Source organism: Carassius auratus, unplaced genomic scaffold, assembly GCF_003368295.1.
Source record: "Carassius auratus strain Wakin unplaced genomic scaffold, ASM336829v1 scaf_tig00033549, whole genome shotgun sequence".
Classification (NCBI taxonomy): Eukaryota; Metazoa; Chordata; class Actinopteri; order Cypriniformes; family Cyprinidae; genus Carassius; species Carassius auratus.
This window is the reverse complement of record NW_020526088.1, coordinates 13124-40934: the sequence shown is the minus strand read 5'-3', so window position 1 is coordinate 40934 and position 27811 is coordinate 13124. Positions and strand designations below refer to the sequence as shown.

Genomic DNA, 27811 nt, shown 5'->3' with positions numbered 1-27811 from the left:
ACGCTGTCTTTCTTTTAGTAAATCTTTGATTTGTATGGTCATCCAAGGTTTATCATTATTTGTGATAGAGACTTTCTTAAATGGAATTGTTTTATCTAAGATAAACTTGATCGTGGATGGGAAAATGCGAAAAGCGCTGGACTGAAACTGGCAAACACACTTGCGCTGCTCCTTGCGTCGCATTGCGCCTGGAGATATATAGGGCCCATAGTGTGCTTCCTCACATGCTCCTGCTCTTCTGAGTCAGCAATTTGAGAATATTTACATTTACATTTACATTCACATTCATAGTTTTTGGAACAGGGTTTCTAGGCAAATAACTCAAAGAAAACTCAGAGAATAAGAAAAACATCTAAGAAGTGAACAGAAGTAGATTTTGAGGCAAAAGGGACAAAGATTTACTACATTGCTATATGAACAACTAAGGTGAATATTAACATTTTAAAGATGATCAGAGACCGATTGTGTTCGTGTGCTTTCAGGTAGTTTTGACAGGCAGCTTTTAATACATAAAAAAAAAAAAAAATGCAAATGACTTTTGATCTTGAGATGTTCATAAGAAGAGAAAGAAAAAACAAACTGAAACATGGCAGGTGCAGCAACATGCAGTATGACAGATCTAGACTGGAGAAATGGTCATATGAACCACTTCTGTGGCACTGTTAGGATTTTTTAGTTATTTCGGAGCTTGACAGTTTCAGTTCTCAACTTCAAAAACCTCATCCATGGTGTTTCACTGAAAGAATGTCATACAAGTAAGAATGATATGGAATAACATTTTTAACACAGGTAAAGTAAAAATGTAGTACAGCTGAATTTAAATACAAAAATAAATACAAATGTAGTTCAGGAAGATTGTCCCTCAGTTTTCTCTAATGAGAGGACAGCTGACAAACTGTTTGGTGGATTTTGCTATTGCTGTTTACACGTAATATTCAATGTTAGCATGTCAACATGAACTTCATCCTTTGACTTGCTTCAGATAAAAGTGTCCGCCACAATTCCAACACTGACATTTTAATATCATTAATCACTAAACGTTGACGTTCCAAGTTATAGTTTTTTGTTTTTTTTTGTGAAAATGTGTTCACTTTTTTTTTTTTGCTAAAAGATGCAAATTACTTATTTGTGTGTGTTTGTGTGTGTGTGTAAACATTTTTCCAGCACCAGTCAAAGTGAAAAGTGGGAGGGGAGACAGTATCATGTGACTCTGATGTAAAATTAAACTAATGTGTTTCTCTCAGGGAAAACATTCATTCAAACTTCCTGAAATGAAAGCAGAAAGAATCACAAACCACCTGAAATGAACATGAGTGGATTCTACAAGAGTCTGTGTTTTTTACTGGGTAAGTAAAACACAATCTGTTTAATATCTTCTTAATGACCTTCAGTCTGCTTTCACCTTCATCTTTCAGACAGAGAAACACTTAATAATCATTCTGTGTTTCTCATTTTAAGGCTTTTTCTCAGTTCAAACGAAGGCAGAAAAAGAAGGTGAGATTTTGTGAATTATACTCTATTTATTTTTTTGTTAGTGAGTTTATATCCAAACATATGGTGAAAACCCATGGGCTTAAATAGTCCAGCAGGGCTTTAAATAATTGTATCAGTTTTTCATTTGAACACATTCCAGTGAATGTAGCAACATGGGGAACCGCTGTTCAGTCGACAACATATGACCAATACTGGTATGTCCAATACGCTCTGGATGGGTTGAGCAACATCTGTAGTTGTACTGCGTGGCAAACTGACCCGTGGTGGAGACTTGATCTGATGAAGACGTACAGTGTGAACAGAGTAACCATCACTAACAGAGGCGACTGCTGTGAAAGCAGGATAAACGGAGCAGAGATTCGGGTTGGGAATGTTTCTTCAAATGTTTCCAGCAACCCAGTGTGAGTCTCTCTGATTTATTCGTATATTGTGATTTTGGTCAGTCGGTCAGTAGCTTCATAAACGTACAGGGGATCTGTTATGTGGGTTGGGGGAGTTGGGCTCTGTGTTCTCTGTGCTTTCAGGCTTTCAAGGGGCACACATGTATCTGCAAATCCTACAAAATCTTATATAAATTGACAAACTGTAAAATATAACACGCTGAGATAGCCCTACGTTATGAACACTAAAAAGACTGTGCGCCAGAGCTCAATCAGTTAAACGGTTTAAAAAGTCATTTATTTATTTATTTTCAGTAATTTATCAAAATATTAGGTTTGCTGCATTGTTAAAATAAGCTACTTGTATAAATAAATTGTTTAAACACTGTAAACATAGCTATGATATTTTAGTTCCCCTCACACTACAACAAATCCTTTCAATTAACAGTAGTCTATTTAAAAAAGAACAATAATAAAAAATAGCCTATAAGAAGTTTTAGCAACATAAACGAAAAGCCAAAACAAATTCTGAAACCAACGAAACTGAAACCAACGTTGGGTCTCTCATTCGACACAAAATCAAATGTTTTCGTATTTGCAATGTATTCATATTTGATTATTATTTATTATAAAATAGCAAAGCTTAACTTTGTGTATGCATGCAGCGCCAGTGTAATCACTTTAATTTTTTTAGAAATTTTTGGAAGTAACTTCTCCTTTTACCCATAAGGATAATCGGAATTGTAAATGCTTTGCCTTTATTTGGGTAGATTCACAATAAAAACAAATCTTAGGGTGCCGCTTTCAGCTGTCTGGTTTCCTTTCACGGTAGCACAAAAATGAACCGAAACTCCACATTTCTCAAGTAAAAATATATTTCCCGTATAGGCCTATTTATTTGCTATAAATAACCTAGCTTTGTTATGTTGGAGAAGCGCTGCGTGTGTGTGATCTGATATGAGGACCATGTGAATCTTCATGTTCTGTTGTTTGCTGTTTTTTGCGCATGTAAACTTAATCCCTGGGAAACAAATGTTAGTATTTTTAATGGGTCAGAGACACTTATTCTATTTTATTTCAATTCCAATTTAAAATAATCTTGTTGGTTAATAGTTAATAATCGTTTAACGAGCGTCGGTTGTCTGTTAGGAAAAATAACTGAAATGAACATCCCTAATGCGGTACCTGTCAAGCAGGCAACCTTCTTTACAGTCTGACTACGCCACCCCCTGATGATGGCATCCCCAAACAAACAAACCACCAAAACAATGAAGAAATGCGTATTAATTACAAGGAAACAATGGCTGGCTTGGTCCCTTTTGTGTTCAATCATGTTAGTTGCCAGCCTCATTAAACAGCATAGCATAATCAACTCAAACATAGCTAGAAAATATAGAGTATGCTCAACTATCCCACAGCTCATTGACATATAAAGACAAAAGGTAAACATTCCGTTGCTAAGGACAGAAAAAGTATTTTAAAACATCTTCCAATACAGATATGAAACACTCAATGGAAAATGTGCATATGTACACTCTTTGGACAATAAACTGCACTACATCCGATTACTATGCTCAACTCAGAGGACTGTAAGAGACTGTAGTGTTTTTGTGTTCACGGAAACATGGCTTATCAACAGCGTTCCAGACTGCGCTATTCAGCTCAACCAGCTGACGTGCTATCGAGCGGACAGAGCTCTCGTCGGGGGAGGAAAAACCCACGGTGGCGGGCTTTGTTTTTACATTAATGACGCGTGGTGCCGCAATGCTTTTGTCATCTGAAAACACTGCTCACCCCTGGTGGAGTTTATGATTATTAAGTGCCGGCTGTTCTATCTACCGAGGGATTATACAGCCATTTTGCTCGTTGCTGTTTACATTCCTCCAAACTCCAACAACAGCAATAGGAACGATGCACTAAATGAATTGTACCAGCACATTAGTGAGTAGCAGACAGCACACTCTGATGCTTTTCTCATTATAGCTGCGGATTTCAACCATGCAGACTTAAAGACTGTTTCCAAAAAATACACCAACTTTCCAACAAGAGGTAAAAACATTTTGGACTTTGTTTACACCACACAGCTCTTCCACTCCCCCACCTTGGTGCCTCGGACCACATCATTGTCATGCTAATGCCTGCATACAGACCACTCATTAAAGTCACCAAACCAGTTCACAAACAAATAAATGCGCAAGTGTGGCCGGAAGGGTCATCAGATGCTCTTCAAGACTGCTTTGACAATACTGACTGGAATATGTTTAAGCAGGCTGCCACCACTGACGTCCAGGAGTACTCAGAGACTGTCACTGCCTACATCAACAAGTGTATTGATGATGTAACAGTCACAAAGACCATCACTGTGCGGGTCAACCAGAAGCAGTGGATGACAAGGGAGTTCTGCAGATTCCTGAAGACACGGAACACTGCCTTCAGAGCTGGAGATAAGGTGAGCCTGAGGACAGCTAGGTCCAACCTGTCCCGCGGCATCAGAGAGGCTAAGAGACAGTACTCCAGGAGGAGAACCCATCAATTCAGTAACAGCAGAGACTAGGAGCCTGTGGCAGGGGATACAGACCATTACGGACTACAAGCCCCCACCGCAGACCTGTGACAGCAACATCTCTCTGCTGAATGAGCTGAACACCTTCTTCGCTCGCTTTAAGCAACAAAACAGCACCACTGCACAGAAGACTCCACCTCCTCCCGGCGACCAGGTGATGACGCTGACCCCAGACAGCGTGAAGAGATCCCTCAACAGGTTCAATGCACACAAAGCTCTGGGTCCTGACAACATCCCTGGGCATGTACTGAGAGACTGTGCAGCAGAACTCACTGATGTCTTCACAGACATTTTCAACATCTCACTGAGTCAGGCAGCTGTTCCCACATGTTTTAAAACTACCACCATCATTCCAGTCCCGAATAAGTCATCTCCATCCTGCTTCAATGACTACCATCCTGTTGCACTTACTCCCATCCTCATGAAGTGCTTTGAACAGCTAGTCATATGGTATCAAGTCTGCCCTCACCCCTCCTTTGACCCCTTCCAGTTTACATATCGGTCCTCTCGCATACAGACAAAAAGGACTCATATGTCAGAATGCTGTTCATACACTTCAGTTCAGCATTCAACACAATCATACCTCAACAGCTCATTTACAAACTGGTCCAGCTGGGACTCAACTGTCCAAATCGTACTGATTTGCCGCTAGTTCACCAAATCGTACTGAATCATTTGAACGCGCTCACAACAGACACGGAACAGAAGACAGGAGAGCGCACACTCAGCATGTTCCTGTGGAGAGAGTGAGCAGCACCAAGTTCCTGGGTATGCACATCACAGAGGACCTCTCCTGGACCGACAACACAGCAGCACTGGCCAAGAAATCACAGCAACGTCTTTACTTCCTCCGCAAACTGAGGAGAGCCAGAGCCCCACCCCCCATCATGTACACCTTCTACAGAGGCACTATCGAGAGCATCCTGTCGAGCTGAATCACTGTGTGGTATGGCGCCTGCAATGCGTCATGCCTGAAGACTCTACAACCGCATAGTGAGAGCAGCTGAGAAAGATCATTGGTGTCTCTCTCCACTCCCTCCAGGACATTTATGGAACCCATCTCACCAGTAAAGCCCACTGCATCACAGCTGATCCCACACACCCGTCACACAGCTTCTTCAGTCTGCTGCCATCAGGGAGGAGACTGCGGAGTCTTCAGGCCAGGACCAGCAGACTGAAGGACAGCTTCATCCATCAGGCAGGAAGCTGAACTCGCTCCTGAACTTGTAACTCTTAACCCTAAACAAACTATAATAGCTGGCAGAAATCAAACAATCAAATACTATTGAATTCTAGGGCTGTCAAAATGGCTGAAAATCTAAATTTGAATTTATTTCTGAAATATTAGCAAAATTCTAATTGTGAGCTCAATAATAAATTATAAACAAAATCAAAGTGACAGTGAACGTGAAAGTGACATGGCATACAGCCAAGTGTGGTGACCCATACTCAGAATTTGTGCCCTGCATTTAACCCAAAGTGCACACACAGCAGTGAACACACACACCTTGGACACTCACCCGGAGCAGTGGGCATATTTTATTGAAATTAAATACCATTCTATTAATATCATAACTTTTCAAACAATTGTTCTTAAATAAAATAGCATTTCCTTAATGTGCATAAGTGCATTAAAACTGTGTATTGACTGTGTATTGTGTAGGTGCATCAGTAACATGAGGAAACCTGCGTCAGCAGATAATGTGTAATGTGTAATGTTTGTACTACATAAAAATAAAATAGCAAACTGCCATTCAGAAACACCTATTCATCCCTCGTCATAAGACTTGCCCGTTTATGGGCACTGTTTATTCACATTAAACATTTAAAGTAAACATTTTCAAACTTACGTTGCACACTACAGTCTCCATGCTCACAGCGTCCCAAACTCAAATAATTTTTTATATTTATTTAGATTTAGATTTTCATTGTCTGACTCTCTGGGATTTCAGTATGGAGTTAAAGGTTAGGATTAGAAATACGGTAGAATTATATCACATTGTGAGTATAAATTAGCACCTTTTTGTTTTCTTGTGGTATGTGATAGAGCGTTTGGACACGGAAGCGATGACACGCCATTTCTCTCTGAACCGTCACACAGTCTAAACTTTAAGAAAAAAAAGAAGAAGATAAAAGTAGAAAAACTTTATTTATTATAATAAATAATAGTAATAATAATGCTTCATTGTAATGACAAATAATTTCACATTTGCTTAGCTGCAAAATACTACTACTAATACTGCTAATAATGAATAAAAATAATGCAAATCATCATGTATGGCACATAAGTTGGACGAAATATTGAATTATATAAAGTATTTATTCTGTTATAAAAGAAAGAGTTAATCATCACTCTTTCGTCTTTCTCCAGATGTGCTGTAGTTTCTACTATCCCAGCAGGAGCTACTTACAGCTACTCGTGTCATGGAATGGAGGGACGTTATGTTTTTGTCAATATTCCTGGAACTTCAAGGATTCTTACTCTCTGTGAAGTTGGAGTCTATGTGATTTTTCCAGGTAAAAAAAAATTCAGAGCTATTAACAATCTGGTCTAAACACTTTCCATGCAAATTTGACTTTTTAAAGGTGCCGTTTTTCGTGCTTTTTTGAAGCTTTGATTGTGCTTAGAGTGTGCAATATAACATGTGTTCATGTTTCGCGTGTAAAAAAACAGTATTTTTCACACATTTCACCTATCTATATACCGCTGTTTTCACTGTCATAAAAAACGGGCTGATGACTTCCTTGTTCTATAAAGTCCCTCCTTCAGAAACACGTAACGAGTTCTGATTGTGCCAGTGGTGATTTGACAGCAGCTTAGAGCATGCTGCCCTCCTGGAGACGCGATTGGGCTAGTTTTGAGAAACAAGTGGGCAGGATTTGTTTTGAAAACCTGGCAATCATGATCTGAACCATAGACAGTAAAAGAATGCACGTGCTGGATGTACTTACTCTATAATCACAGGAGCGTTTTTACTGACGAGATGCGCATAAAAATCGCATTCGATTTTGTTGCATAGCCCTAAAATCTAGTTAACAAAACTAAACAGCATTGCCCTTTGTGTAATAAGTTACAGAAACTGTTAAACGCACCAACTTAAATAATAAAATACACTTACCGGTTGTGGTCCATAAATAACGCCTTCTCCAGACAAAGAGGGAACTGCTCCATCTTTAAAGAATAATCTTTGTGCGAATCCGGCAATAAACTGATTGAGATTGAGGAAGCTCGCTGTCCTCAGCAAAATGTGCTGCAAATAGATTTACATGTAGATTATAATTTTGTGAACCGAGTAAAACATAAATTTTAACCATTGATCTCTAAGTACAGCATCCCTAGGAAGCCCAAACAAATGTGTTTGGAAATGAAAATGAAATGAAAAAATAACAGCGTTTTGACGACATGGCGACAAACACAAACGCAGCCGTTCCTCTTCTCCGTTGGAGTGCAACAAGACCACTCCCCCTTTTTGTGTATTCCTGTTGGTAGAGGTTAGTCAAAAAAGTTTTAGTGACATCATTACTGCAGGAACTAGAGGGATCTAGTCTAAATGGGTCGTTTTTTGTAGGCGAATTCTGTTAAATAAAATATCTCGCTTGGCATTGAGCTTTGAACTGTAGAATTTTACATATATTATTTATACTCTAACAACAACATTATACACTAACTAAAGTTTAAAACATGGGATTCATGAAGAATGGGACCTTTAAGATATTCTTATTTCATTAAAGTGGTTTTTAATATAGTTCCAAATAAATGAGTCAGTCCCAGCTGGTAAAGTCATCATCACGTCACTGCAGCTGTCGTTACTCCTGAGACAGGATACACATTCACATTGACTGGACCTGCTTGGAATAAAAGCTTTTATAATGTTATTTGAGCATATCACAACATTTATGGGTCAGTTCATGTCAGATTTTGTTGCTAATTTTAAATGTTATTTAAATGCATGTGTGGCAGGCAGTTTTTGAGTTTTCAGAATCAGAATCAGAATGAGCTTTATTGCCAGGTATGTTTACACATACAAGGAATATGTTTTCATGATAGAAGCTCTACAGTACAACAGAATGACAGCGACAGAACAAAAAACACATAATAAAATAATAAAAAATACAAAAAGTAGGCAAGGAATGACAATATACAAATTGAGAATTGTATGCAGCTATATTACACAAAGCAGTCATGTATGTACAGGTACATTATGTGCAAAATTTAAGTGTACACTAAGGATGTGTGATAGATAAATAACTGTATGTGTATATAAATTTAAAGTGTAGTGTGTTCCACAGTTATTATCAGTTGTTCATTAGATATCAGTTGTTCATTAGATGTATTGCCTGAAGGAAGAAACTGGTCCTGTGTCTGGTTGTTCTGGTGCTCAGTGCTCTGTAGCGTCGACCAGATGGCAACAGTTCAAAGAGGGAGTGTGCTGGATGTGAGGGGTCCAGAGTGATTTTGACAGCCCTTTTGCTCACACTGGATAAGTACAGTTCTTGAATAGAAGGGAGGGTTGCACCGCTGATTCGCTCAGCAGTCCGGACTACCCTCTGTAGTCTTCTGAGGTCAGATTTAGAAGCTGAGCTGAACCAGACAGTTACTGAAGAGCAGAGGATGGATTCGATGATGGTGGAGTAGAACTGTTTCAGCAGCTCCTATGGCAGGTTAAACTTCCTCAGCTGGTGAAGGAAGTACAACCTCTGCTGGGCCTTTTTCACGATGGAGTCAATGTGAAGGTCCCACTTCAGGTCCTGAGAGATAGTGGTGCCCAGGAACCTGAATGACTCCACTGCAGTCACAGTGCTGTTCATGATGGTGAGTGGGGGGAGAGCAGGGGGGTTTCTCCTGAAGTCCACCATCATCTCCACTGTTTTGAGGGTGTTAAGCTCCAGGTTGTTGAGAGTGCACCAGACAGCCAGCTCTTTAAACTCCTGTCTGTAAGCAGACTCGTCCTGAATGAGGCCGATAGGGGTGGTGAAAAAAATCGATTATTGATTAATCGCGAGTATGTTATGGACGAGTATGAATCGATTATTACATTTTCAAAAATCGATTTTTTTTTTTTTTTTTGCATTATTTTATTTTGTAAAAAAAATTATACCGGGAGTTGTACGTCACGAACGGGCCCAGTTCCAGTTAGCAAGCAGCCAGAACAGGTGTGTAAAATGGAAAAACCAGGAGCGAGCAACCAACCGAACCACCCAGCTCCATCTGGGCTCAAAGCAAGCGGGTGGATTTATTTTGGTTTTCATGGCAGGAGCTCTAACCCTCTTGGCGCCATGGTCGAGTTTACTCGACAAGATGCGGCACTGAATAAAACGGCCGATTTTGTCAAATAGGGTGTCAAATTTCACGCGACCTCCCCTGCACCAGATAGCAGACATGTAATACTTAATCTCTGACTCAAAAAAACGTAATGCTCCTTAACAAAATCTTCGAGAGCGCATTGAATCAGTGCGAAAAAAAAAGCGGAGCTAGTGTGAGAGTGAGCCATTTTATCTGACCAATGTTGTCAACGTCAGCGAGTATTGGCATTAGATTATTATTATTATTATCATTATTATTTTTATTATTATCTAATGGCATCAATAAAGCTTCAATAAACCCGCAATGAAGTGTTGGGACTTCTATTCGCGGACACTGATTCTGAAGGGGAATATCTGTATTCAGAAGATGACGGAGATATTGAAAGTGAAAGTACACCAAGCACAAACGGTGAATCCTTTGCCCAATGTAAATGGTCCTTTGCCAAATGTCAGAGGTGTGAACAATGTTTGCAGGGGTCGGAGTGTTCATTGCGAAATTAGCAGGCGTGTTAGTGTCGCGGGGACGAGGCGGGAGATTTTTTCCGCGCTAGACATGTATATTTGTCTTCTGACCGCACCTCTCCGCAATCGCGGCGACAGTATTGTAGTGAAGACTTTGTCTAATGCCAGTGGGTATGTTAAACAAGGTCGAAGTATTCATAGGACAGTTAGGAGGCAAGGTGGGGAGTCGCAATGACCCTGACAGTAGTCCGAGCTGTGCACACTCGGCGCGTGCGCGAGGCAGATCTGGCCGCGCTGCTCATAGCAGAAGCAGAGGCGATGTGACACGGGGCATAGATTTTGAACTAAAAAGGTCTTGTCTACTTGTGTTTGTGTGTCATATGAATAATATATATGTGCCCCATACATGGAATCAGAGTGCCTGCTGCATGTAGTAAACTGAAAATCCCAACCGCTACATGCATTCGGTTTGTTTCTACCATTTATTAGTAATGATTTACACAGTTTGTTTACTACTTACTGTTGTGAAATGGAAAATCAATAATCGTTAATCGAGAATCGTTAATAATCGAAAATCGACTGTAATCGAATCGGGACTTCAATAATCGTAATCGAATCGAATCGGGAAATCAGACAGATTAACCACCCCTAGAGGCCGATGAGTGTGGTGTCGTCTGCAAACTTCAGGAGCTTGACAGAGGGGTCCTTAGATGTGCAATCATTAGTGTACAGGGAGAAGAGCAGTGGTGAGAGTACACAGCCCTGGGGAGCTCCGGTGCTGATTGTAGGGGTGCTGGATGTGTATTTTCCCAACCTCACTAGCTGCTGCCTGTCTGTCAGGAAGCTGTTGATCCACTGACAGATGGAGGTGGGCATGGAGAACTGATTTAGTTTGGGCAGGAGGAGGTTTGGGATGATCGTGTTGAAGGCCGAGCTGAAGTCCACAAACAGGATCCTCACATAAGTCCCCGGTCTGTCTAGGTGTTGCAGAACATAATGCAGTCCAATGTTTACTGCATCGTCCACAGACCTGTTTGCTCTGTAGGCAAACTGAAGAGGATCCAGCAAGGGTCCAGTGATGTCCTTCATGTGGGCCAGCACCAGTTTTTCAAATGACTTCATGACTACAGACGTTAGAGCCACAGGCCTGTAGTCATTTAGTCCTGTAATTTTGGGTTTCTTAGGGATGGGGATGATGGTGGAACGTTTGAAGAATGAAGGGACTTCGCACAGCTCCAGCGATCTGTTGAAGATCTGTGTGAAGATGGGGGCCAGCTGGTCAGCACAGGATTTCAGACAGGCTGGTGTAACACAATCTGGGCCTGGTGCTTTTTTCCTTTTCTGCTTCCGGAAGACCTGGCGCACCGCATCCTCGCTGATCTGAAATGCAGGTGTGGGGGAGAGGGGGGATGCAGGAGGTGAGAATGGTGAGAGTGCTTGATTGGAGAGGTGTTCAGGATGGGTTGCAGGAGCTGTTAATGGTGTAAACGGTTGTGTGGAGAGGCGTTCAGGGCAAGTGATGGGTGTTCTTTCAAACCTGCAGTAAAACTCGTTCAGATCGTCTGCCAGTCGTTGATTCTCCACAGTACTGGGGGTGGTGTCTTGTAGTTAGTAATCTCTTTCAGACTTTTCCACACTGATGCTGAGTTGTTGGAAGTGAACTGAGTCCTAATTTTTCCAGAATATTTCCTCTTTGTCACTCTGATCTCCTTTTCCAGTGTGTATTTAACCTGTCTATCTAAGACATTGTCCCCCTTCCTGTAAGCATCTTCTTTGGCCTGACGGAGCTGTCTGAGTTTTGCAGTGAACCATGGTTTATCATTATTGTAAATTAGTTGAGTCTTTGTAGGAATACACATATCCTCACAGAAACTGATATATGATGTTACGGTCTCTGTGAGTTCATCCAGATCGGTGGCAGCAGCTTCAAAAACACTCCAATCAGTGAGGTCAAAACAAGATTGTAAATCCTGCTCTGCTTCTTTAGTCCATCTTTTTACAGTCCTTGATGCAGGTTTAGCTGATTTTTAGTTTATGCCTGTAGGTCGGTAAAAGATGAACCAGAAGGTCATCAGAATTTATTGTGGTGTAACATTGATCCAATATATTACTGTCTCGTGTGGGACAAGTAACATTCTTTCTATATTTTGGCAGTTCACGTGAGAGATTGGCTTTATTAAAGCCCCCGAGAATTATTAAAACAGAGTCCAGGTGTTGTTGTTCTGTCTCTGTGATCTGATCAGCGAGTTTCTGTAAAGCCAGGCTTACGTGTGCTTGTGGAGGAATGTAAACACTGACCAGAATGAACGAGTGAAACTCCCGAGGCGGTGACAAACAGAATCCCGCCGCCACGCGATTTCCCCATTGATTCTGCTTCACGGTCCACTCTGAACAGCTGAAAGTCCGGCAGATGGAGCAAGCTGTCTGGTAGGGCGTCATTCAGCCAAGTTTCCATGAAACACAGAGCAGCAGAGTGTGAGAAATCCTTATTTGTCCGAGAGAGCAGAAGTCTGACGAGCGCTCCCACTTGCTCCCCCCATCTGCGCGTCCTGAAATGTTTGATCAGCGCCGCTGCTCCTCTGATAACAACGTTCAGTAAAATGTCTGAATAATTGAAATCCGGAAAAATATCTTGTGATGTGTTCTGCCGAACGTTCAGCAGTTCATCCCTGGTGAAACTGATTGCAAGATTATAACTAAAGTCAGGACAAACTAACAAAAACACAAAAACAATTGTTGAGCTCGTCACGGAGGCAGCCATCCTGTATCAGCACCAGAGGAGTATCTTCAAAAGATCTTCATCAGTATGACCTTTTACAGGTTAATAGTTTTCAGGATTTCTCCATTCAGGTGTATAGGACATTAAATCAGTCTAAGATGCCTGATTAAAGAAAATCTCCCCTCATAAAAGTTAGAGTATAAAATATGTCGACTAAAACCATTTCTTTACACTATGACATCTTCCAGGTAATTTGGCAACAGGAAAAAACGTCACACAGTCGTCAACCTTTGGCAGCTGGATCAGTGAACAGGCCATTGATTTCAATCCAGGATTCACACAACCGTCATCAGCATGTTCCTCAACCAATGTTCAGACTAACCCATGGTGGAGGGTGGATCTGCGTTATATTTACAGAGTAAGTATAGTCGTAATCACAAACAGACTAGACTGCTGTCCTGAACGAATAAATGGAGCGGAGATTCGCATCGGAAACTCTCTGGAGAACAACGGCAACAACAATCCCATGTGAGATCCTCTTTCAGTGGCTTAATATCCATAAAAATCCCTGAAAACACACATAAAGAAAGACTAGAAGTCTAAATAATGTTTTCTTTGATTCTCTTTAGATGCACTGTGATTTCTAGCATTCCAGCTGGTGTTTCCTCCACCTACATTTGTAACGATATGGAGGGTCGATACGTGAATCTGATCATTCCTGGAGATTCAAGGTTTCTTACTCTCTGTGAGGTGGAGGTCTATGGAGAAGGTGTGATCAAACAGATTTAATGTTTTGGGAAACTATTAACAGCTTCATTTAAAAAAAAAAAGCAATTTATTAGTTGAAAATGTGAAACTAAAACAGTTGCATGCTCTCAGCTTTAAGTGATTCACTACATGAAACTCATTTGTATTTGTCACTAAACCATGTCTTATTGTATTTAATTGAATTTAATTGAATTTAATAGTCTTTTTGTTGTTATTGTTTTGCATTATGTATTTTTATTCAAGATTTTTGGGGATCACAATACAACCTCCAATAACACCGAATTCCATTCATTCTCTGTATGTTCACTCTCATGTGCCCTTTCAGGTCCTTTACTGAAGAGAACTTTCCTGAAGATGAAACTGAAGTCCAGTTGGAGTCTGTCTGATCCTGCGGTGAGAGTCCAGCTCCTGTCACAGGTGAGAGAGCTCAGGAAACACAGATATCTGAGCTCACTGAGAGCACTTTTAAGAGATCTGCTCATTTCAGCTCCAGTCTGTTTTGGTGGAACGAGGGTTTTCTGACGTGAAGCTGCAATGGACTCAACCGCCAGAACAGGAAGTGATGCGGAAGGAAGCTGCCCCAGGTGAGTGTGTTCATACAAACACTGGAAAACTGAAAAGGAATGTTGATTTTGAATTCAAATGAAAATGCATATATTACAAATGAACTGGAAAGTGATTTTTATGATGTTAATTAACTGTTTTATCGGCAGCTCAATGTGCTGTAAAAAAGAGATGATGATGATGATGATGATGATGATGATGATGATGATGATGGGGAAAACTAAACTCTCTTCGGATCAGCTTTGATGTTTCTTTATTTACAAACTCAAATATTCTCCAATCCTCAATGTTGATTACAATAAAGTTGTACATGAAAACTGAAACAAACTTATTTCTAGGAAGCTGTGTTGATCAACAACAACATTTGCTTTTATGACAGTTTTATTATTAATGATAATATATTACATGGTTCACAGCATGGGTGTAGAATACGATCTGAAGAAATCTTTTTTGATCTGGCCTGCAGGATTCCATCTGAGGTTACACACAGACTATTGTTTTGGTCAAAAACTGTGCTTAAATGTTCAATTCAATTAAATATCTTGAGTATGTAACTATTACACATTTCTTTAAGACTGTTACAACCTTCTTGTCAAGGACAACACAATAAAGTTACAGTAACTTATTTCCATTGTGGTCCTTCCTTTAAAAAAGAGAGAAGAAAATAGTCAAAAATCTGCTCACTCCCAAAAAATAACAAACAGATCAACAATTCCTTATACATTTTAAGACATCCTATCTAAAAATAGTCTCTTCACCCTTATTTAAAAAAAAAAAACCTAAAAATTAGTTGAAGTCCAATTTTACTTCTGTATTTTGACGTACTTCCTAGGAAAACTGAATACTGAATGAGGAAAGCAGAGGGCTTGGTTTGTTTGATTTATTTCCTCCACGCGCTGTCAATGCTGACGGGGCACTGACAGTTGGAGGGGTGTGTTTAGGCTCATGCCTTAGGGTCAGTCTGACATCATCTCAAAAGGTCCAACATTTTAGAGTATTTCATATTTTTTTTATTTTATGTATACTTTAATTCCTTTATATCTAAAGGCAGCATATTCCATTCTTTTGCACCTAAATATTTAAACGACCTTTGACCATACAGTGTACTGTATCTCGATAAATTAATATCCATAATGCACTGTCTGGTAAAATGATCATGTCTTACATTAATAATAGTCCACATCCAATAATAGTCAGTTTCAAAACAAACAGACAGAAATCAGTTCATCAGGTTTTCAGATCAACAGCAGTTCAGACTTTGAAAAGACAATGAAGAAAAGCCGAGCGGATATGGTGGAAGAAGAAACTTAAAATTCGCTATAGCTTCTATGAATCAGAATCAGAATTTATAGGTTATAAGTTTTATTGCCAGGTATGTTCACACATACGAGGAATTTGTTTTTGTGACAGAAGCTCCGCAGTGCAAAATAATGACAGCAACAGAAAAAAAACACAATAAGGAATAAAAAAAAATAAAAAAATACAAATTGCATTTGCTGTCTGAAAGCATTTCACTGGGAATCTGACTGGGGGGACAGCCTTCATGTTTTTAATGTGAAACTAGCCACAGGTAGAAAGAAATCAATATCAGGAAGGCGATTAGCACATCCTCAAGCAATGCAGAGGTCAGACAGATTCGGCCACTATATCAAAAAGATACTATGTCTACTTTTGAAGCAATTGATAGCAAACTTTTGGAAGACATAGTGCAGCAACTAAAATCATCAACCTGTTGTCTTAACACACTTGCCACATCTTTTTTCAAAAGTGTGCTTAACTGTTTAGAAGCAGATCTTTTAGAAGTGTTGAACGCCTCACTTCTTTCTGGGACATTTCCAAACTCCCTAAAAACTGCAGTTGTAAAGCCCCTCCTGAAAAAGAGCAATCTTGATAACACAATTTTGAGCAATGTTAGACCAATATCTAATCTTATTTTTATAGGCAAAATTAGAGAAAAGGTTGTCTTTAATCAGCTGAACAAATACTTAAACTCAAATGGATACCTGGAAACTTTTCAATCTGGTTTCCGACCGGATCACAGCACAGAGACAGCACTCATTAAGATAATAAATGATATTCGCTTAAATTCTGACTTTGCAAAATATCGGTGCTGGTATTGCTAGATCTCAGTGCTGCGTTTGACATAGGGCTGTGCAAAAAATCGAATGCGATTTTCACTCGCATCTCATCAGTAAAGATGCTCCTGTAATTAGAAGTATATCTCCAGCATGTGCATTCAGATCAGGGTTGCCAGGTTTTCAAAACAAATCCTGCCCAGTTGCATCTCAAAACTAGTCCAAAACTAGCCCAATCGCATTTCCAGGAGGTTCCAGCATAAGTCATTTGTGGACGTCCATGACATGCAGAGTTCCACAAGGGTAAATTATTGCACCGCTCTTGTTTAGCCTGTATATGTTTCCACTAAGTAAAATAATGAGAAAGAACCAAATTGCCTATCACAGCTATGCTGATGATACCCAGATTAACCTATATCTCCAAATGATTACAGCCTCATTGACTCCTTCTGACAATGCATTGATTAAATTAGTAGTTGGAGGTGCCAGAACTTTTTTCAGTTAAACAAGGGAAAATCTGAAGTCATTGCATTTGGAAACAAAAATGAAGTTTTTAGTATGAATGCATACTTTGACTAGTGGTCAAACAACTACAAATCAAGTCAGGAATCTTGGTGTGATTCTGGAGACAGACCTTAGTTTCAGTAGTCATGTCAAAGCAGTAACTAAATCAGCATACTATCATCTAAAAAACATTGCAAGAATTAGATGTTTTATTTCCAGCCAAGACTTGGAGAAACTTGTTCATTCCTTTATCACCAGCAGGGTGGACTATTGTAATGGTCTCCTCACTGGCCTTCCCAAAAAGACCATTAGACAGCTGCAGCTCATCCAGAACACTGCTGCCAGGATTCTGACTAGAACCAGAAAATCTGAGCATATCACACCAGTCCTCAGGTCCTTACACCGGCTTCCAGTTACATTTAGGATTGATTTTAAAGTACTTTTACTCATATATAAATCACTCAAAGACCTAGGGCCAAAATATTTTGCAGAGATACTCACTGAATATAAATCTAACAGAGCACTCAGATCATTAGGATCGAGTCAGTTAGAAATACCAAGGGTTCACACAAAACACAGTGAGTCCTCCTTTAGTAAAACCAAGATGGCAGCATGTCTACATTTGTGTGTGGCACGTTTTAGCTTGTCTTAAATTTATGTCAAAGATAATTTTTACTTGTTTTGTGTTTCTACTTTTTACCTATGGAGTTCGCCGTCTTATGTTAAGACAAACCGGGGATTGTTTGTTGATCGCGTGTGGTTTTATATCTCCACCAACGGAAGAGATTGTTGATCGTGCTGGGATATCTTTATCTTTACTAACGAAGGGAAGACGCCGACCCACTGGATTAAATGTACAGTATTGTTCAAAATAATAGCAGTACAATGTGACTAACCAGAATAATCAAGGTTTTTAGTATATTTTTTATTGCTACGTGGCAAACAAGTTACCAGTAGGTTCAGTAGATTCTCAGAAAACAAACAAGACCCAGCATTCATGATATGCACGCTCTTAAGGCTGTGCAATTGGGCAATTAGTTGAAAGGGGTGTGTTCAAAAAAATAGCAGTGTCTACCTTTGACTGTACAAACTCAAAACTATTTTGTACAAACATTTTTTTGGGGGGGATTTAGCAATCCTGTGAATCACTAAACTAATATTTAGTTGTATGACCACAGTTTTTTTAAAACTGCTTGACATCTGTGTGGCATGGAGTCAACCAACTTGTGGCACCTCTCAGCTGTTATTCCACTCCATGATTCTTTAACAACATTCCACAATTCATTCACATTTCTTGGTTTTGCTTCAGAAACAGCATTTTTGATATCACCCCACAAGTTCTCAATTGGATTAAGGTCTGGAGATTGGGCTGGCCACTCCATAACATTAATTTTGTTGGTTTGGAACCAAGACTTTGCCCGTTTACTAGTGTGTTTTGGGTCATTGTCTTGTTGAAACAACCATTTCAAGGGCATGTCCTCTTCAGCATAGGGCAACATGACCTCTTCAAGTATTTTAACATATGCAAACTGATCCATGATTCCTGGTATGCGATAAATAGGCCCAACACCATAGTAGGAGAAACATGCCCATATCATGATGCTTGCACCTCCATGCTTCACTGTCTTCACTGTGTACTGTGGCTTGAATTCAGAGTTTGGGGGTCGTCTCACAAACTGCCTGTGGCCCTTGGACCCAAAAAGAACAATTTTACTCTCATCAGTCCACAAAATGTTCCTCCATTTCTCTTTAGGCCAGTTGATGTGTTCTTTGGCAAATTGTAACCTCTTCTGCACATGCCTTTTTTTTAACAGAGGGACTTTTCGGGGGATTCTTGAAAATAGATTAGCTTCACACAGACGTCTTCTAACTGTCACAGTACTTACAGGTAACTCCAGACTGTCTTTGATCATCCTGGAGGTGATCATTGGCTGAGCCTTTGCCATTCTGGTTATTCTTCTATCCATTTTGATGGTTGTCTTCCGTTTTCTTCCACGTCTCTCTGGTTTTGCTCTCCATTTTAAGGCATTGGAGATCATTTTAGCTGAACAGCCTATCATTTTTTGCACCTCTTTATAGGTTTTCCCCTCTCTAATCAACTTTTTAATCAAAGTACGCTGTTCTTCTGAACAATGTCTTGAACGATCCATTTTTCTCAGCTTTCAAATGCATGTTCAACAAGTGTTGGCTTCATCCTTAAATAGGGGCCACCTGATTCACACCTGTTTCTTCACAAAATTGATGACCTCAGTGATTGAATGCCACACTGCTATTTTTTTGAACACACCCCTTTCAACTAATTCAACTAATTGCCCAATTGCACAGCCTTAAGAGCGTGCATATCATGAATGCTGGGTCTCATTTGTTTTCTGAGAATCTACTGAACCTACTGGTAACTTGTTTGCCACGTAGCAATAAAAAATATACTAAAAACCTTGATTATTCTGGTTAGTCACATTGTACTGCTATTATTTTGAACAATACTGTATTAGGCTCTACTTCGCTAAGGAAAGTGCTTATTTCATCAACGCTTGTGGCCTCGTGAATAAACTAGCGTTTTTGAAAAAATCGGTCGCTGTTTGTTGTTCTGGCACTGATCCTTTTCTGTTTGTTTTTGTTTAGATTTTCTTTCTGTGCGGGACGCGGTTTGACGTCAGCGTGGATCCCTCTTTTTTGCATCATGGTGTCGGGCAGCGCTCTGTGAAAAGATTTGGAGTACCACAAGACTACACGTCACCAAAGAAACCTTCATATTTTTATTTTATTTTGGTTGTCGGCTCAGTTGGACTTTGAAAGGACAATGCGGTTCGTTTCATCTAATTGCGCGGCTCTGGTGGCATTTCTGGTTGTGATACTCTACCAGGGAAACAGCGGCGACAGGTATGACTCAGATTTTTCGTCATATAACAATATTTTTTTAACTTTAAAATGGACAAACTGGACAGGGATTGGTACATAGCAAAAAGTCCAGTGTTAAATTAACTCTCACAGAGTTGATTTCAACACTTTCTTCAGAGTTTATATAGCTCCACACTGCACAACCTGATTTTACCAAGTGAGACATGTTCCTGGGACAACATCGTTGTTGACCCTGGAACAACATTGTGATTAACCAATCAGATTTGAAGAACCAGTTTATAGATTTTGTGAAGTTTATGCTTAAAATCAGTGTTTGGTGCTTGTACATCAGTGTCATTCATCTATCATTTCCTCTGATTTTAGGGATTACTCATGGTTAAGGTTAGGTTTAGGTGTAGGGATATGGTTAAGAATATATTTTTGGAGTAAAATGTTGTTCCAGGGTCAACAAAATATGTTGACCTAGGAACACATCGAACTTGGCAAAATCAGGACGTGCCTCCACACTCTCCGGAGTTAAAATAACACTTTCAAAATAGTTAAATATTTAACACAATGCCGGAGTTCCTAATTTGACTCCAAAAAAAGTGTTAAAATAACATTAAAAGGGATACAGAAAAACAACACTGTTCAGAGTTGGATGTTTTAGGTGGTTAAATCTGTACAGTCTCCAAAGATCTACAAAATAGTGTTAAATAAACAACAGCACACAAAATATTTGACAATGACTTGTTTATTTGTAATTCCCACCTCTTAAATATGAAATCAACTGTTGACTGTCTGGGTGCTCTTTTTATCAAATAAATGTGCATTCTGTCAACATCATACTGCTCTCAAATCTCTAACCCTGGGAGACTCCATTTTACTTTCATCAATGTTATACACTGTTGTCTGCAGGAATGTGTAAAAAAGTTCAGAAATGCACCATCATAGGACAAATTTAACACAAAATGTGCCTCGAAAAGTTCAACAATTGCTCCAAGGGAGCGGTTTGCCTGGCATGGGATGAGATGCTTATCCAAGATGATGTAGAAGCACTCAGTCTTGCTTTTCTGGCGTCCAACAGCAAGGAGGTAGGGATGCTGATGCTGGATGTTGTTGAGGGGCTCCTCCAAACTGCAGCATGACTAAAATTAAAAATGAACATTGAATATTAGACACAAACATAATGTCCAGTTAGAAAAAACAACAGTATAAAAGTGACTGTTCAAAGAAACTCAACGGCTGAATGATTTTAAATCTCCATGTTAGAGCAAACCAAAACACAATATTAAAATGTCAATACCTTATGAAAGATTACAAGTCTTTCAGCAGCATAACATGGACTGTTTTTGGAGACTTCAATGCTCCTGGTGATGGTGGAAGGAGATGTATCAGTTAAAGAAGGGATGCCATTTCCCGGTCGTAAACTAGAGACGAAATTCACATGAAGAAAAAACTAAACAAAAAAACAACAACAACACATGAATTATTCTAAACCTTCTAATTAAATATTTTAAGTTGAAGAATAGAAAGCATTTTAAACATTCACCTGGTTAATGTAGTGTTTTTAAAGATTTTATGTAGTGCAAGTTATTTATTTGTTAATCCGGAAAACATCCAATCTCATAGGTTCTGAAGTTCCTAATTTTTTTTTTTTTTTTTTTTTTCATCAAAACAAATATATTGTAACTGTAACTGCAAATATAGCAGATGTGTAAAAACAAGCAAATCAAATACGACTTACTTGTCTCATGAAGGTCACTTCCTTCAGGACATTCTGCTGAGAGCAAAAACTGACTAATCTGTGCTGTTGAAGTAAGATGCTTGGTGTCTTTATTGACATTTGGCCTGAAGAATGTGTCCCTCTTCTGAAGCAGCCTGGAGGATGTCTGGGTGTCAAACAGGAGAGTGAAGTCTTGACCAACCTTTAAGAAGATATTAAACTATAAACAATATTCTCAAATTGCATTCTTGTGAAAACATGTTATTCCAAACTTACCAGGCCTTTTGTATCTATGAATCATGGGAAGGTGGAGAGGATATCAACACTAGAGCCTGGATCTTTAATAAGCTCTTGGTGATGCTGAAAGGTCTCTCTCATCTTTTGGAATATTAGGGAATTCTCTGTGGTTTGGCTGAGCAAAGAAATGGCCTCTCTGCAAGAACTCCCATCAAGTTGCCCTTCAATATTAGTAGCGTTTTGGCATGAGGGCTGTCTAGTGGCAAAGATCCTCGTCTAATCTAACTGTGGACTGTTTTCATATGCCAAGCAATGTATCCTATGTTGCTTGCAGCATCATAAAAGTGTTCCTTAAAAGAATCACATTTCTATGTCAGATATCGATATCGTAACATTGCAATTATAACATGAAAGGGTCATGCAGACGATGACTTACGTAGCCTTTCTTGGAATATGGATCTTTGAGGGAACACTATCACTATGCCAAGAGCATACTGTTCTCTGATAGCTTAAGTAGGGAGTTGCCTAAGAGAAGATATCAAATTGGTCTTAAATTATACAATGGTCATGCAGCTAATTTATATATATATATATATATATATATATATATATATATATATATATATATATATATAAAGTTAATAATAATAAATTAAAATAAAAAATGACCTTGGTGATTCATGAATTAACACAGACTCAAAGGGGTTAATTTTTTTTTTATATATATATTTTGGATAATTTTCATTTCTGGGTGAACAGAACCTTTAGGACACAAAATGACATAAAAAGCTTTGTTCTAACCTGTTTTGCAGACAGTGCAGATGTGTCCTCTTTTCTTTGTTTCTTGTTAGGGAACTCATGAAAGATTACAGTCGATGCACTTGAACTGTTGCTTTTTTCAGACTTCTCAGATATAGAAGACAAAGAGTCTTAAAATTCTAAATAAAGTATTAAAATATTACAAATATTGTGATGACCAGCACAAGAATCAGAAATAGCCAATTTATCATATTTATCCAGAGTTGCTTGATAACACAACATAAACATTCAATAAAGCTCACCATCATTTGAGAAAACAGTCAGCACCACATTGCCTTGTCCAATGAGGTCGCTGAATATTTCTGCATCGACTTCTGTCCCTGTTGCATCCTTGTATTTAACTTTTGCATTAGGTGGCACGCAAAATTTCTCAATGACTGAAAAAAGAAAAAAATATTTAAGTTGACGCCCTTTCTTGCTTCACAACAAATGTCTGATCCGAAAACATGTTTTTTTTATGATGCAAGCAAAATGTAAATATGATTTTTATTTTTATTTTATTAATACATACCCTTCTACAGAAAATTATGTGATAAAGGCAAATACAGAAATGAGGCAACAACACAATACACAGAATTTATCAGATTTTAATCAAATTCTTAGTTATTTTAAAGGAGTAAGAAAAAAAAAAACAACCTTTGACGTGAAATTGCATAAAGTTAAACCTCTCTTAAATGCAGTCCCGCTTCACATACTTCTGCTGTTCGTGCTGTTCGTACAGTAACTTAGCTAGCTAACGAAGCTAATCACGTTGACGATGGCAATAAACGAGGCTTTGTAAAAGATCGCTCGTTCTATTAATTCGGTAAAGCATATTAATTAGAGACCAAGCTTGAGCGTAAACCGCTGCCACGATGTACGTTAACTTGAAATGTGGAAGCGAACGCACACACAGCCTAATATACGTTTATGCACAGTGCTCCATAGCACGTTATGCTGTACATTCTCTACTGAATAAGCACCTATCATAAATGTAAAAGTACAATTAAATTTATCTTACCTTTCAAAGCCACACGAGGATAATGGCGACGTCTTCATGGATTTCACCAGCGATGATTGGAAATGCGTGGACGGAGTCTAATTACGTCTCTGTGGAGTTTGTTTAACACTGATGATCAACTCTGTGAAATAACTCCAACACCAAACACCATTTTACTCTGAATGTGTTAAAATTACTCTTTGGGTGTTGAAATCAACTCGGAAATGTTTAACACAGAAAATTCAACTCTCCAATTTTTGCTGTGTATATATACAAACTTTAACGTTCTCTCGGACTGCCGTTTGAAGTCACTGCTTTCAAACTTGGTGTACGAGGACTCTATAGTTTCTGTTCAAACACATAAGGAGCCCAGTATCTTTAACTGTTCCACTTGTTTGAATTTTTCTGTTGGAAATGCAAGTGAAACAGTAAGGCGTCGGAGTTTTATAGTTCTCATGTTACTGATATCAGGAAATGTATTACCAAATCCTGGTCCTTTTAATGACACTTCCCTAACGTTCAAAGTTCCTGCTGATTTTAAATCTAGATCAGGACTAGGTTTTATTCATATGAATGTGAGAAGCCTACGCAGAACCTGATTTTACCAAGTGAGACATGTTCCTGGGACAACATCGTTGTTGACCCTGGAACAACATTGTGATTAACCAATCAGATTTGAAGAACCAGTTTATAGATTTTGTGAAGTTTACGCTTAAAATCAGTGTTTGGTGCTTGTACATCAGTGTCATTCATCTGTCATATCCTCTGATTTTAGGGATTACTCATGGTTAAGGTTAGGTTTAGGTGTAGGGAATATATTAAGGTTAAGGTTATTGGTTAAGAATATATTTTTGGAGTAAAATGTTGTTCCAGGGTCAACAAAATATGTTGACCTAGGAACACATCGAACTTGGCAAAATCAGGACGTGCGAAGCCTACTTCCTAAGTTGGTGCTTGGTGCTGACTTGGTGCGTATCTGGGCAAAAAATACCAGTGCTGATATTATAGTAATATCCAAAACATGGCTAAAAAAAAACAGTTTCATATAATGCCATAGATATTGATGGTTATACTGTTTATAGGACTGATAGACCAAAAAGGGGAGGGGGGGTAGCAATTTATGTTAAGGACAGTTTCGAAGTTACTGTGTCGCTCTCTGAGTCAGTAGTTAAAAAGTATGAATTTGTTAGCTTTAAATCTTATTGTTTCCAAGACTTTACATCTTACTGTAGTTGGTTGCTACAGACCCCCATCAGCTAGTACTGATGCCATTTCCTCTCTGATGCACTCGGTGACTTCTCTGAACTACAAGGAGCTTGTTCTTCTGGGTGATTTTAGTGTGAACTGGCTACAGTCAGTATCTGATTGTTTCAAAGCAATTTGTGACTCTTTAAATCTCTTTCAGCTAGGTGAGACACCAACTAGACCTAACTTGTAGGATTACAAAAAGTCCACATTAATTGATCTTATTTTAGCAATTTGCCTCATAAGTACTCTTTGGCCTCTGTATATGCTAATGATGTTAGTGATCACTGCGTCATAGCCATAGTCAGAGATACCAAATTACCTAAGCATAAAACACGTATTATCACTAGACGATGTACACGACACTTTAATGAGTAAGCCTTTCTTTTTGATGTAGCACGCTATGATTGGGACAGGATTTTTCTTATTCCCGATGTTGAGTCTGCCTGGAAATACTTTTACGATGGATTCCTATAAATCATCAACAGGCATGCACCTTTTAAAAAATTCAGTGTTAAAGGTAGGGATAATCCCTGGTTTTCTGAAGCCCTTTCTGTCCAAATTGGTGAGCGGGATGTTGCTTGGGCAAAAGCTAGACAATCTGATGTTGGCTCCGATTGGATCCATTTTAGGCAGCTCCGGAATAAATGCACGGTTGCTATTAGAAAAGCAAAGGCTGATTATTTTATTGAAAATACTACTATTAACTCAAATAATCCCAAGAAATTTTGGCAGAATATAAAACTGATATCAGGTAGTAAAAACAAGTCTAGCTTTCCTTCATGTATAAAAATGGATTCCATTAGCATATCATATAAAGAACATATGCTCAATTGCTTTAATAAGCATTTTGTTGCCTCTGGGTTTCTATTTGAATCTCAAAATTTTACAGGCTCTGACTCTGATTTTATTAATGCAGAAAGTCATCTAGAAAAGGAAGAGTTTAGATTTAAACAAATTAAGAGCACTGACGTTTATAAAGCACTCTGTTTGCTTGACATAAACAAATCCTCTGGTCCTGATTGTGTGGAGCCTGTGTATCTGAAACTAGCAGCAGATTATATTATATCTGCTTTAACTTATATTTTTAATATTTCTTTAAATACTGGTGTTATCCCAGAAATTTGGAAATCAGCATTTGTTGTTCCTTTATTAAAAGGGGGGGATCCCACTATAATGAATAATTACAGACCAATTTCAAAGCTCTGCGTTTTATCAAAGGTATTAGAAAGCCTTATTAGTGAACAGTTGACATGCTATTTGAATGCAAACAGAGTGTTGTCTATTAATCAATCCAGGTTTCGCAAAAAACACAGTACTACAACGGCTATTTTGAAAGTTTTAAATGATATTGTAGGGTCAATGGATAATGGTGAATTTTGTGCCTCGCTTTTTATTGATTTATCAAAGGCTTTCGATACAGTGGATCACGTAATATTGCTGCACAGATTGAAGGTTGTTGGTTTATCAAGTCACGTTATTCCTTTGTTTATAAACTATCTGAGTGGAAGAACCCAGTGTGTTCAAGCCGAAGGTAAACAATCTGATTCATTAGAGATCTCCAAAGGTGTTCCCCACGGATCGGTGCTGGGGCCCCTTTTATTCACCATTTATATAAATAGCCTTGATTATGACATTCAGGATGCCAACTTTCATTTTTATGCCGATGATTCTGTCGTGTATAGCAGCGCTTCCTCTGGACAGCAAGCCTTGTTTAAGCTTCAGTCAGCCTTTAACATCATTTAGTTAAGGCTTCACAGTTTAAAACTTGTTCTGAATACTGATAAAACCAAGTATATGTTATTTTCCAATTAAAAAAAAACATGAAAATAATTTAGTATCTCTTCAGACCTTTCAAGGTACAGTGATTGAATTAGTAAAAGAGTACAAATATCTAGGCATCATAGTTGATGATGCCCTATCTTTTAGCTCTCATATCACTCAACTGAAGAATAAACTGAAAATCACACTTGGGTTTTATTTCAGGAACAAGTTTTGCTTTTCTTTTAATGTAAAAAAGAAACTAGTCTCTGCTACTTTTCTCCCTGTCCTTGATTACGGTGATGTTGTATATCAGTTTGCACCTTCTTATCTTCTCTCTTCCTTTGATGCCGTTTATCATGGTGCTCTAAGGTTTATATCAAATTGTAAATCCTCAACTCATTGCACCTTGTATCACAGAGTAGGTTGGCCTTCTCTGTATACCAGAAGAAAAATGCACTGGTACTTAATTATTTACAAAGCCATCTTGGGATTGTTGCCTTCTTATCTTTGTTGTCTTATGCAACAGAAAATTATCAATAATTATTTTCTTCGTTCACAAAACTTTTATACTCTTTCTGTTCCTTTTACCCGAACTGAGCTAGGTAAGAGGCCCTTTATGTATGCAGCGCTGTTTGATTGGAATTTCCTCCAATCTAAATTAAAATTAGAAAATCTGCTGACTCTAGACCATTTCAAATCAGTTATCCAACAAATGGAAGTTGATCTAACTATATGCAACTGCTTTTAAGTGTTTTTAATCTGTTTGTGTGATGTTTATCTGTGATGGAATTGATTGTACTGCTGCACATTTTGGCCAGGACACTCCTGTGAAAGAGATTTTTAATCTCAGAGAGCTTTTTCTGGTTAAATAAAGGTTAAATAAAAAAAAAGTTATTATGCTGCCCGCAGTTGGAATCAGTTCCAGAAGAGATCAGATGTGCTAAAACACTAGTCACATTTAAATCTAGACTCAAAACTCATCTGTTTAGCTGTGCATTTATTGAATGAGCACTGTGCGGTATCCAAACTGATTGCACTGTATTTAATGTATTAACTGTATTTTTTTCTATTTTTTAACTGTTTTAAAGTCATTTTAAATAAGTAAATTTTTTAATCATTTCCAGAGTTTTAAAATTGCTTGTTTTTATTTTTGTGATTTATTTTTCTTCATGATTACTTTACTTTCTTTTATGTAAAGCACTTTGAATTACCATTCTGTACAAAATGTGCTATATAAATAAACGTGCCTTGCCTTACCTTACATTAACCTGAGAAAAATAAGAATTAAAATGTACTGGAGCCCTATCATTAATGATTTTATGTACCATTTTTAATTTCCCTAATTCTAATCTTCATTCAATTGGTAACCA

General features: G+C 38.5%; 1 protein-coding gene and 1 long non-coding RNA gene across 2 annotated transcripts; one reads left to right on the top strand and one right to left on the bottom strand.

Moving 5' to 3' along the window:
• Nucleotides 1–1278: 1278 nt before the first annotated feature.
• Nucleotides 1279–19887, top strand: LOC113081267 (uncharacterized). Its single transcript, XM_026253340.1, has 9 exons — nt 1279–1346; nt 1459–1494; nt 1634–1895; nt 6809–6954; nt 13171–13450; nt 13552–13691; nt 14016–14107; nt 14178–14274; nt 19456–19887. Exons 1-9 carry the CDS (start codon nt 1304–1306, stop codon nt 19482–19484), a joined length of 1125 nt encoding a protein of 374 aa, XP_026109125.1. The 5' UTR covers nt 1279–1303; the 3' UTR covers nt 19485–19887.
• Nucleotides 19888–21919: 2032 nt separating this feature from the next.
• Nucleotides 21920–22783, bottom strand: LOC113081269 (uncharacterized). The gene is made up of 3 exons (XR_003282149.1): nt 22436–22783; nt 22071–22159; nt 21920–21984 (listed from the first exon to the last, which is right to left on the bottom strand). It is a non-coding gene; the product is annotated as an uncharacterized LOC113081269 (long non-coding RNA).
• Nucleotides 22784–27811: the final 5028 nt, after the last annotated feature.

Coding starts and splice junctions, on each gene's coding strand:
- LOC113081267 (XM_026253340.1), top strand. CDS start 1,304: ATGAACATGAGTGGATTCTACAAGAGTCTGTGTTTTTTACTGG. Junction 14,108..14,177: donor GAGTCCAGCTCCTGTCACAG/GTGAGAGAGCTC, acceptor TGCTCATTTCAG/CTCCAGTCTGTTTTGGTGGA. Junction 14,275..19,455: donor GCGGAAGGAAGCTGCCCCAG/GTGAGTGTGTTC, acceptor GTTTTTGTTTAG/ATTTTCTTTCTGTGCGGGAC.